The sequence below is a fragment of the Euleptes europaea genome, chromosome 13, assembly GCF_029931775.1.
Source record: "Euleptes europaea isolate rEulEur1 chromosome 13, rEulEur1.hap1, whole genome shotgun sequence".
In the NCBI taxonomy this organism is placed as follows: Eukaryota; Metazoa; Chordata; class Lepidosauria; order Squamata; family Sphaerodactylidae; genus Euleptes; species Euleptes europaea.
Genome location: NC_079324.1, coordinates 63,233,049 through 63,244,210, shown reverse-complemented (window position 1 = coordinate 63,244,210; position 11,162 = coordinate 63,233,049). Strand labels below are relative to the sequence as shown.

At 48.7% G+C, this 11,162-nt stretch overlaps 1 protein-coding gene across 1 annotated transcript; it reads right to left on the bottom strand.

The window, feature by feature from the left end:
- Positions 1-5,217: 5,217 nt before the first annotated feature.
- ISCU (iron-sulfur cluster assembly enzyme) lies at positions 5,218-8,989 on the bottom strand. Its single transcript, XM_056859622.1, has 5 exons — positions 8,859-8,989; positions 6,661-6,774; positions 6,221-6,331; positions 5,982-6,060; positions 5,218-5,341 (listed from the first exon to the last, which is right to left on the bottom strand). The coding sequence occupies exons 1-5, from the start codon at positions 8,961-8,963 to the stop codon at positions 5,244-5,246; spliced, it is 507 nt and encodes a 168-aa protein (XP_056715600.1). The 5' UTR covers positions 8,964-8,989; the 3' UTR covers positions 5,218-5,243.
- Positions 8,990-11,162: the final 2,173 nt, after the last annotated feature.

Here is an 11,162-nt window from a genome sequence, read left to right as displayed (position 1 = left end):
CTGGGAGATGCTGGCTCGGACCTCGTTTACTGTCTCTCTGGGCTTGAAGTCAAGGCTCTCACTGGCTGCCGATTATCCCGAGAGCTCTGTTGCCCCACCAGGGACATTTCGTTCTTTATTTGAAACATTTATTAGCCCCCTTTCTCCCTTGCAGAACTCAAGGAGACTTACAATATAAACATTATAACAAACAAAATGAAGAAACAAAGGCACAGAACACGCCGTGGCTGTAAGGTGGGCAGCCGGCAACAGGAAAAGCCACATCTCCCTCCCCGTGTTCCATATGTAGGGCTGCCAACCACCAGGTGGGGCCTGGAGATCTCTTGGATTCACAACTACTCTCCAGACTACAGAGATCATGTACAGAGGAAATGGCTGCTTTAGAGGATGGACTCTCTGGCTTATACCATGAACACATGAAGCTGCCTTATACTGATGGCCCTTGGTCCATCGAAGTCAGTATTGTCTACTCAGTCCGGAAGCAACTCTCAAGGGTCTCAGATAGCGGTCTTTCACCTCACCTGCTTGCCTAGTCCCTTTAACTGGAGATGCCGGGGATTGAACTTGGGATCTTCTGCATGCCAAGCAGATGCGTTACCACTGAGCCACAGCCCCTCCCCTGTTGAGTCCCCACTTCTCAAACCCCACCCTCCCCAGACTCCTCCTCAAATCCCCAGGAATGTCCCCAGACAGAGTTGGCAACCTTATTATTAGCACATGACCCACCTGTAATTCACATTTTAAGAGAAACAGAACCAACAAAAAAAGAAACAATGATCCCCTGCTATATCCCATATCCCCACATTCAAATTCAGCACGAACCCTTCACAGCCCTCAATGTGGGGCCAGCCCAAGGTTTTTTCTTGCCACAGCCACCCCCTTGGGGGTCTGTAACACCACGGGCCTGGCCAGGTCTAAGCCAAGCTCTTAGGGCTGCCACCTCTGGGTGGGGAAATACCTGGAGATTTTGGGGGTGGAGCCTGAGGGTGGGATGGACGTCAGTGGGGTATAATGCCAGAGTCCACCTTCCAAAGCAGCCAATTTATCCAGGGGAACTGATCTCTTGTCACCTGGAGATCAGTTGTAATAGCGGGAGATCTTCAGTCACCACCTGGAAGTTTGCAACCCTACAAGTAGGGTTGCCAACTCCGGGTTGGGAAATACCTGGATATTTTGTGGGGTGGAATAGGCTATAGCTATAAACAAGGGCTTTTAAAAGCAGGACTAGAGGAAGGCATAGTTAGGACCAATTGGCTGGAGAGCATTTACAAGGAGGACTAGAACCTTGAAATAAATAGAAGCCTGCTCTTCAGCTATGAGATCAGTGATGGGGCTGGCAGAAAGTCCCATTGAGCACTTGACTGGACCATTCAATCTGAACCAGACTCTGCTCAGTCCAAGCATTTTGGAGGACTCTGTTGGTTAACATCTCCGCCTCTTGCAGCGGCAGTAGCTACGGGCTTGACTCTTCACTTGCACGGGGCAGCTGTCATCATAAACCATGACACTGTAGCAGCTGTGGAGCAATTTCGGTTGGAAATCTGAGCTGACAATAAATTATTTTAAGGAGCGCATACCTCTTCCAGATAGCAACTGGTGCTTGGCAAGGGGGGGGGGGGAAGAAGTATTTGGACATCTCGTAAACACAACTAGGATGTCTGACTTCCCCAAGATTTGTTGAGGGTGATGGATTTATTAAGGTTCACACATTCATGTATCGTGCCTGCACCCCTCATTGGTCACCACTGCATGGCTTACAGTTGAGCATGCAGAACGGCATTCTCTGGCACAAGACCAGAAACAGCAGACCCCAATACAGCCATCGCTGGCTTGTGGGGGGGGGGAGCATTTGGGACATGATTTTTAACCATCTGGTCTATCCAAAATTATTTGGGAAGAATTAAAAAAAATTAATACAGCCGCTTACAAAAACCCCAGCCGGCAAATGCCGTTTTAGAAGAGGCGAGCCTCTTACACACAAGAGCCTGCCTTGAACCTGGACAGCACCTGAGCAAATCTGGGAGGCAGTACTGAACACATGAAGCTGCCTTATACTGAATCAGACCCTTAGTCCATCTAAGTCAGTATTGTCTACTCAGACCGGCAGCAGCTCTCCAGGATCTCAGGCAGAGAAGGGTCTTTCACATCACTTACTGCCAGACTCTTTAACTGGAGGTGCCGGGGATTGAACCTGGGACCTTCTGCATGCCAAGCAGAGGCTCTACCACTGAGCCACAGCCCCCCTCCGAGGCTCTCCAGGGTCTCAGGCTGGGGTCTTTCACATCACCTACATGCCTAGTCCCTTTAACTGGAGATGCCACTGGGGACTGAACCTGGGACCCTCTGCATGCCAAGCAGAGAGACTTCCACTGAGTCACAGCCCCATGCCTATTGTGTGCAAACACATTATTCCCCCCCATCCCACTACTTTTCTTAAACTTTTGTATCCCAAACATCTGCCTGTGCAACAAACATGCCCTGGAAAAGTTCTTGCCAAGACAATTGTTTGCTCTGAATGTCATAAGGACTAGTAATTTGTTTATAAAGAAGAGTTATTAGTTGGCCACAGCAGGAGATTGTTCCAGACAGCTTTGCTCCGTGCTGACAGTTCTGCCCAAGAATAGCCGCTGATCCTACCCTCGTCATGAGGCAGTTGGGAAATGGAGTGTTGATCTGTCACTATTCCTGAAATGCACAGCTTCCTGGGGCATTCCCACTGGGACTTGGCAAGGCCCCGCTCATCCAGGGAACCAGGGTAGGAGAAGCCCAGGTGAGCTCTTCTGAGAACCAGAACCCAGCTGCAGCAGGGGCAAAATGGGGACAGTGCAATGAATATCACCCCCCCACCACCACCAGACACACACATTGGCCATGGACATGGTAAAGAACCTTTTTGTTCAAGAAATTGCATCAGTTAATATGTTGTGTAGCCTGTGTAATGTGCTGCCCTCTAGTGGGGCTCAGTGCTTTTTCAAGGGATTTAAAATAGCCTGAGGTCAGCCAATTTTGCACGCCCCACTGCAAAGAGCACGCCTGTTTCGCCCGGTTTAAACACCGTGCTGACTAATGTAAAAGCACTCTCCAGCAGGACTTTGCACTTCTTGCTTGCACTGGGCTGCTACCTGGTCAAAGCAGCTATCAGCTTTGCATGGGCAGCCGTCCAGTCTAAATCAGGCGCCATGTGCTTGGATTGGGGCCTTAGTCACAAGTCTGAGTGATAAAGAAGAGGAGTTGGTTTTTGTATGCCGATTCTTTCCCTTTAAGGAGTCTCAAAGCGGTTTACAATGGACTTCCCTTCCTCTCCCCACAAGACACCTTGTGAGATAGGTGAGGCTGAGAGAGTTGGGAGAGAACTGTGACTAGCTCAAGGTCACCTAGCTGGCTTTATGCGTAGGAGTAGGGAAATCGAACCCAGTTTATCAGATTAGAGTCTGCTGTTCATGTGGAGGAGTGGGGAATCAAACCCGGTTCTCCAGATTAGAGTCTGCTGTTTATGTGCAGGTGTGGGGAATCAAACCCGGTTCTTCAGATTAGAGTCCAACCACCGCACCATGCTGGCTCCCTGATGGGTGCCTACAGGGTAAAATCCACCTTCAGGAGGGAACTTAGGCTGCTCCTTCGGCTTTCCTCCCCCAGCTACTGTAAGTCGAAACAATAACTGTGAGGCACCTTCAGGCTTGGCCTTGGGCGAGTCTCCTGTGCTCGGTCCACAGAAACCTTTAGCTGGAATGGCCTCGTTGCAATTCTCCAAGCTCCTCTTTAGAGGAATTCTAAAACTTAAAGCACATCCACTGGCGGAGAAACTCTGCAGGAGATGTTTCCCCAAAACATGGCTTTGTTTACAGAAAAGTCTAGTTTCTAGACCAGTGGTTCCCAAAGTGGGCAGTACCACCCCCTGGGGGGTGGGATTACTTAGGGGGGGCACTAAGAGGCAAGTGGGCAGAAGGGAAGTGCTAGAGGTGGGCCCCTTCAGTTGTGTTGTTGGATAGGGTAGGGGGCGCTGGGGTTGAATTTGTGGAACCAAGGGGGTGGTGGCCCGAAAAGTCTGGGAACCACTGTTCTAGACCATGGCTGAACAATAAACAATAAAATACCAAGTCCACGGTTACACAGCCCGGATAACTTACAAGAACCAATAAACTCTTCCCTCATGATACAAAGGGAAAAAAATGACACGCTGGCTTAGAGAACAGCTATGTATTATTTCTGTGTACAATTATATAGCATATGTTGTACATAAAATAAATCTGTATTTTGTGCATAAATAGCCTGACCAATGCAAAACCCACTCCTATACAACAAAAACTTAACAAGGATGGTGGAAGAGGTTGCCCACATTGGTTCTTGTAGGTTATCCAAGCTGTGTGACCGTGGTCTTGGTATTTTCTTTCCTGACGTTTCGCCAGCAGCTGTGGCAGGCATCTTCAGAGGAGTAACACTGAAGGACAGTGTCTCTGTGTCTTCATTGGGTAGTCTTCAGTGTTACTCCTCTGAAGATGCCTGCCACAGCTGCTGGAAAGAAAATACCAAGACCACGGTCACACAGCCCGGATAACCTACAAGAACCAATGAACTCTGACCGTGAAAGCCTTCGACAATAGGTTGCCCACACTTTCCCCTTTTGGCCCAGGGCTTTGTGTAAGCTCCCTCCTTTATGTTAGTCAAGGAGAACAGGGTAATGCAAGAATGAATTGAGCCAGGGGTCCCCCTCTAACAGTCTTTTTGCCCTGCAGCCCCACAGTCATCTACTTTATTACCTCCCCTCTTTCACACCACAATATCTCATTGTCGGCAGGTGGGTGGGAGCGGCCCATTGCTGCCTGCAGGTAATCAACCCTCCCTGACAGGCAACCTTTTCTTTCAACAGGGAAAGCCCTTCCCCCCTCAAGTATGTAGGCAACAAAAGCCCTCCTCCCTCCCTACTTATTCGATGTTCTCACTAGCGCCTGAGATGATTCTTTGCTAAGGATCAGAGAGTCTAATGTTGAAATCACAAGAAGGTTTTCTTTGCAGAGGTACATGGAAATAAGAACAGAGGGCAGCTAGAGCCAAGAAAGTGCAAAGGTGATTGGCCACTACCCTTGGCCTGCCCCGATGGTTCTAGTACATTGTGCGTATGAGGGGTGCGCTCCCCCCTCCCCCTGCAATTCACTAGAGGCAGGTGGATTGGTTTCCTAATGTGACTGCCCAGTAAATGCAAACGGGAAGGAGAGAGGAGTCAGCTTTGCCACGAAGGGCTCCTGCTACCCGCTGGCGGTATCCTTCTCTGCCTGGCTGCTCTCTGGGTTTTGTTTCAGTTTGTAATCTGCTAAGGCAGCCTTGATGGCATCTTCGGCCAGCACTGAGAGGGAAAAGGGGGAAAAAACCACAGTTAAAACAGATTTAAAAACAGAAAAATCACACACAGAAATATTTTGTTTGGTTAATAAAAACAAGAGAGCGTGAAGGCCAGAACAGCCAGGCTTCTAGCAGGTCACACTTATCAACTCTCTTCATTTCATAGTTTGCAGCTTGCCCAACAGATCTCTCCTGCTGAAGGGTTAATTAATTTAATTTAAGAAGCCCACTCATTTCATATATTTGAGGTGCTGGTTAGGATATAAAAGGACAGAAATATAGCACTTCAGCATTCGAATCATTTGTAAAGGCAAACACCTCTTTTGGAGCCCATCAGGCACTTTGTGTGAATGAGAGAACAGAAATGCACTTCTCCGGAGAAGACCAGAGGTGTAAAACTAGCAGCAGTTGAAAGCTGTGGTCTCTGTTCTTCATTCATGCACAGTGGAAGAGGACCCTACTCTAATGGCAATCCATTTTCCTGGTGTAAGAGCTCTGCAGCGCTGCCATCAGTGGGTCAAAAACATTTTTCTATTTTGGTCTCTTGCCTTTCTTGACTCAGCTCCAATTCTCCAGCTTCACACTTAGGAGAGGAGGGACCCAATGAGCTAACTGAGCAGGTGCAGTAATCCAAATTTACTTACTGGAGCAGTGAAGCTTGACCGGAGGAAGGCAGAGCTCTTTAGCAATGTCTGTGTTTCTGATCTTCAAGGCTTCATCAACCTGAAATGTACAAGTGTCACAAGTTGTTTTTCATTTCTCCGTCTTTCACCAGATACATGCAATCCTGCTCCAACTGCACTGTGCATGATGAGGAATGGCTATCAGGCTTCAACACTGTCACCTTCTTAGGACCAAGGTCCAGAATACAGACCAGCCTTACCGTCTTCCCTTTCACCCATTCGGTAGCCAAGGAACTCGAAGCGATTGCTGACCCACAGCCGAATGTCTTAAACCGGGCATCAACTATTTTTCCTTCTTCATCCACTTCAACCTGAGAAAATTTCAGTGAAGTTAGTTTCCACACACTATATTTTTTTTTTTTAAAAAAAATTCATCTACAAATAATAAAGAATGGAAGATGGGAAAAATTTCATTGCATCAGACTGGGGGGGAGGGGCTTTGGCTCAGGGGCAGAGTATCTACTTTGTTGGCAGAAGGTCCCAGGTTCAATCTCTAGAAAGTCCAGGTAAAGGCAATGTGAAAGACCTTTAGCTGAGATCCTGAAGAGCTGCTGCCAATCAAAGCAGACAACACCGATCAATGGTCTGACTCAGCAGAAGGCAATTTCATGCACAGTGCCTCAAGGTCACAATAACGTACTTGCAGTTTCATGACATCTCCACAAGCTGGAGCTCCCACAAGGCCAGTCCCAACATTCTTGGCAGTCTTGTCCAGAGAACCAACATTTCTAGGGTTCTCATAGTGATCTACAACCTGAAAAACAAAGTTCAAAGGCAAGTGTTTGACAGGTCTTCATCTCTCAGCTACACAAAAGACTTTGACCAATCCCTGAACACCCAGAAAATTATGCTCATCTTCTTCCCAAAACCTTACCTGATCACTCAGACAACAATCAGGTCTGATCTAGGAACTTGTTGTGTCATTAGTGGCAATAAAACTACAGGGCCTAATGCAAAAAACCCTCCACGCCTCAGAGCCTGGCACCATACATGAGGGAAGAGCCACAGCTAACATGCTCTGCCTGTGAGCTTCTCAAGCACATATGGCAGGCACAGACTGTGAAGAGGTGAAGTCATCACTTTAGTGTGCTGAAATGATACAGCAAGAAAAAACTAGGTTGTATGACTGCTACCCTGTGGCGCATGTCTCTAGTCTAAGGCTACGTAGTTTGCTGTTCCTCAGAAAGCTTGTGCTCATCTCTCGCCCACAAGAAGCCCTAAGAATAGTAGGTGACACTGTGGGCATGCAATCAAGCCCCTCCCTTCTTAAGACAGATCTTCAACCACGGCCCTGCAAGATGACAGCCGGTACAAAAAGAAATTTAGTACCATCATCAATACCACACATCAGCAACACTAAACCCAGAGGCCATAGAATGAGCTTAGGAGAGCCACTAGAGGCCATGTTCGTGTGCCAGATCAAAGACTACATTTGCACAGAAAAGTAAAACAGAGTTCAGGTTTCCCAGAACATGGACAAACTTTATTGTTGTACCACAAAATGGGCACAAAGATCTCCTTGCCTGAGAATTTCCATAGCTCTAAAGACTCACATACTTAAAAGGCATGCTCACTCCTCCACTCTGGGTTCAAGGGCAGCCAGTAGCCCCTGGCCCATCTCCTTCCCACCCCACATGGTGGAAGGCTTGCAGTGGCACACCTTCTGATCCTTTAAGACAGAGTGCATGCATGGGGGGTGGGGGTGGATTAAGTAGGCAAAACGTTTAGCCACTAAAGACAAAGCCATGAGAAACACCGCATTTAACAGAGGCACTTTGTTTTCTTGGCCACAATCCAATCCAGCTGGCTGGCCAGCCAGATGCTCTTCCTCAAATAGCCTGTCCTCAGTGCCCTTCACATAGGGCATCACTGTCCCTGCCCCAACTTTAGCAATCTATTTTCCTCCCATCCTCCACACACACAGGCTTGCCACCTAGGCTTGCCAACCTCCAGGTGGAGATCTCCTGGAACAGTGGTTCCCAACCTTTTTTTAACCAGGGACCACTAGGACTTTTTTGTTCGGAGCAGGGACCCCAAGGTTCAAAATAAAAATTCCGAGAATTTGAAAATAAACTTCAATCCTAACTGTTAGTTAAACATTAAACTTAGAATAATATTTGAATATGGTTTTTTTTATAATAGAGAACTTTTAATTGAAAAGATTAATTTATTATGGGTTTATAACTTTGTTTCGCGGACCTTAATTTAGTCCTTGCGGACCCCTGGGGGTCCGTGGACCCCCGGTTGGGAACCAGCGTCCTGGAATGACAATTGATTTCTAGAGATCAGCTCCCCTGGAGAAAATGGCTGCTTTGGAGGAGTGGACTTTACGGAATTGTACCCCGCTGAGGTTTCTCCCCTCCCTAAACCAGCCAGCGAGAGCCAGCGTGACGTAGTGGTTAAGAGAAACAGTTTGGAGCGGTGGGCTATGATCTGGAGAACCAAGTGGGTTTCCTCCACATGAAGCCAGCTGGGTGACCTTGGGCTAGTCACACTCTCTCAGCCCCACCTACTTCACAGGGGGGGTCTGTTGGGGGGAGGGGAAGGGAAGGGGATTGCAAGCCGGTTTGTTTCTTCCTTAAGTGGTAGAGAAAGTCGGCCTATAAAAACCAACTCTTCTTCTTCTTGAAACCCTGCCCTCCCCAGGCTCCACCACCAAATCCCCAGGACTTTCTCAGCCCAGAGCTGGCAACCCTACCGGCTGTAGCACGGGGCGCCCCATGGCCACCAGGCCGGGGTGATTCAGCCCCACCACTGCGGCGGCGGCGGAGCTCCCCCAGGCCGCCCCCGCCCCTCTCTGCTCTCCGTCCAGCCCAGGCCCTCCATCGCCTTCCTCACCTTCTTGTGATATTCAGCGGCCGGCAAGGCCTGCTCGGCGCCCAGGCGGGGCTTCAGGAGAGCCGCCGCCGCCGTCTTCACGCCGCTCGCCCTCAGCGCCGACATCTTGGCTGTTTTGAAACGACGACACAAACCTGTCAGTCGCTGGGAGGGGGCGCGGGAATATGACGCCACGCACAGCGCGACAGAGGGAGCCGCGGCCTATGACGTTGCCAGTCCCGCCCTCTTTCCCCCCCCAAGGAAAGGAATTAACCATTTGCTGCCTGGAAGGTTTGTGCGTGTTATGGGTGTGTTCAGCGCAGTCAAGTCGCTTCCGACTCAAGGCGACCCTATGAATGAAAGTCCTCCGAAATGTCCTCTCTTTGACAGCCTTGCTCAGGTCTTGCAAACTGAGGGCTGTGGCTTCCTTGATAGAGTCCATCCATCCCTTGCTGAGTCTTCCTCTTTTCCTGCTGCCTCCACCTTTCTTAGCACAATTGTCTTTTCCAGTGACTCTTGTCTTCTCATAATGTGACCAAAGTACAACAGCTTCAGTTGAGTCATTTTAGCTTCTAGGGTCAGTTCAGGCTTGATTTGATCTAGAACCCACTGATTTTTATTTTTTTTGGCAGTCCACGGTATCCGTAACACTCTCCTCCAAAGGAATCTACTTTCTTCCTATCAGCTTTCTTCATTGTCCAGTTTTCACACCTGACCCATACAAAGTAATAGGGAATATGATGGCATGAATTAACCTGATCTTGGTGGCCAGTGACACATCCTTACACTTCAGTATCTTTTCTAGCTTGGAAGGTTTAGCGACACTCAAATAACATTGATGAGTTAAAACTCATAACTGGCACGTATGAAGCGGGATCTGAGATCATTTATTACATTGATAAATTGTATTTATTAAAAAATGATTTGCAGTTGTGAAGTTAATGAACTGCATCAATCAAAGACCTGAGCAAGGCTGTTAAAAATAGGATGTTTTGGAGGACATTGATTCATAGGGTCACTATGAATCAGAAGCAAATTGATGGCACTTAACACACACACACATTAATCGAACACAAACTACCTGGGAGTATTACAGGGTAGGTTAACACGGAATGCCCATGTACAGAGGCAGTGTATCTGATCCTGGGGATGAAGGAGAACCGGCTCCAACTTCCTCTGCTTGTGAGAAACGTCTGGCTGGGTGTTGCTGATAACAGACTGCTGAGCTAGGCAGCCTACTCGTTTGATCAGGCACACCCCTTTCTATCATCTTTCCAGCCACCTAAGTTTGCAGTTTGGGCAATAGTTTGATGTCAAGGGCGACCAATGTCAAGGGACGCCCCCCTCCCTGCCATGCCCACCCAATAAAACCAGTTTTTAACTTTGGAAGATGGGACTCAGTAACAACAACTCCTGATATCGCAGTGGATGACCAAGTTCCAATCACTACGAAAACAGTTTATAAATGAAAAAGAAGAGCCTGTAACTCATAAAAGCTCATATTGAAAGAAATGTTGTTAGGGTTTACTAGAGTTGCTAGATGGTTTAAAAAACAAACCCAGCCCCTCCCAAAAGGTTGTCAGTTGACCCGGACAGTCCAGTATTTTTGCTGACTGCCCTGGAAACCCCCCCCCTGAAAAATACAGGACATTTACATGTGTCCGGTTTGATACTGGACACCTGGCAACCTTAGGTGACACTAGATTCCCCCCTCCCCGCCTCGAAAGCAGCATTTCTACTAATGTTGATTTAGATAAAGCTCTCTCTTCCCCATCCCTTATGTGTTGGTCTAGATAGTTTCAGGGAACCTGAGGGTTGGCATCAGTTACCAGGTCCTTTCCAGGGAACCCTTATGCTAAGGATGTTTCCCCTTATGCTAAGACACCTTCCATCGCCTGCTCTGCCACATACGAACCCCTCTATGGTGAGAAGGACTAGGCTTGCCAGCCTCCAGGTGAGACCTGGAGATCTCCTAGAATGACAACTGATTTCTAGAGATCAGTTCCCCTGGAGAAAATGGCTGCCTCGGAGGGTGGACTCTATGGCTTTATACACCACTGGGGGGGGGTCTCTCCTCTCCCCAAAGCCCGCCCTCCCCAGGGTCCACCCCCAAGTCTCCAGGAATTTCCCAGCCCGGAGTTGGCAACCCTTGTTTCCCTAGAGGAGGGCTAGCACGTGCCAAAGCAGGGCCAAGCGCCGCCCGTTCCTATTGGCGCAAACTAGCCGGCCTCCGATTGGTCATAGCGAGGGACGCGGCAGCCCCGCCACAAGCAACGGCGGGCTCTAAACGGACCTCCTTTGAGGCCCCCACGCCTCAGAACAGCG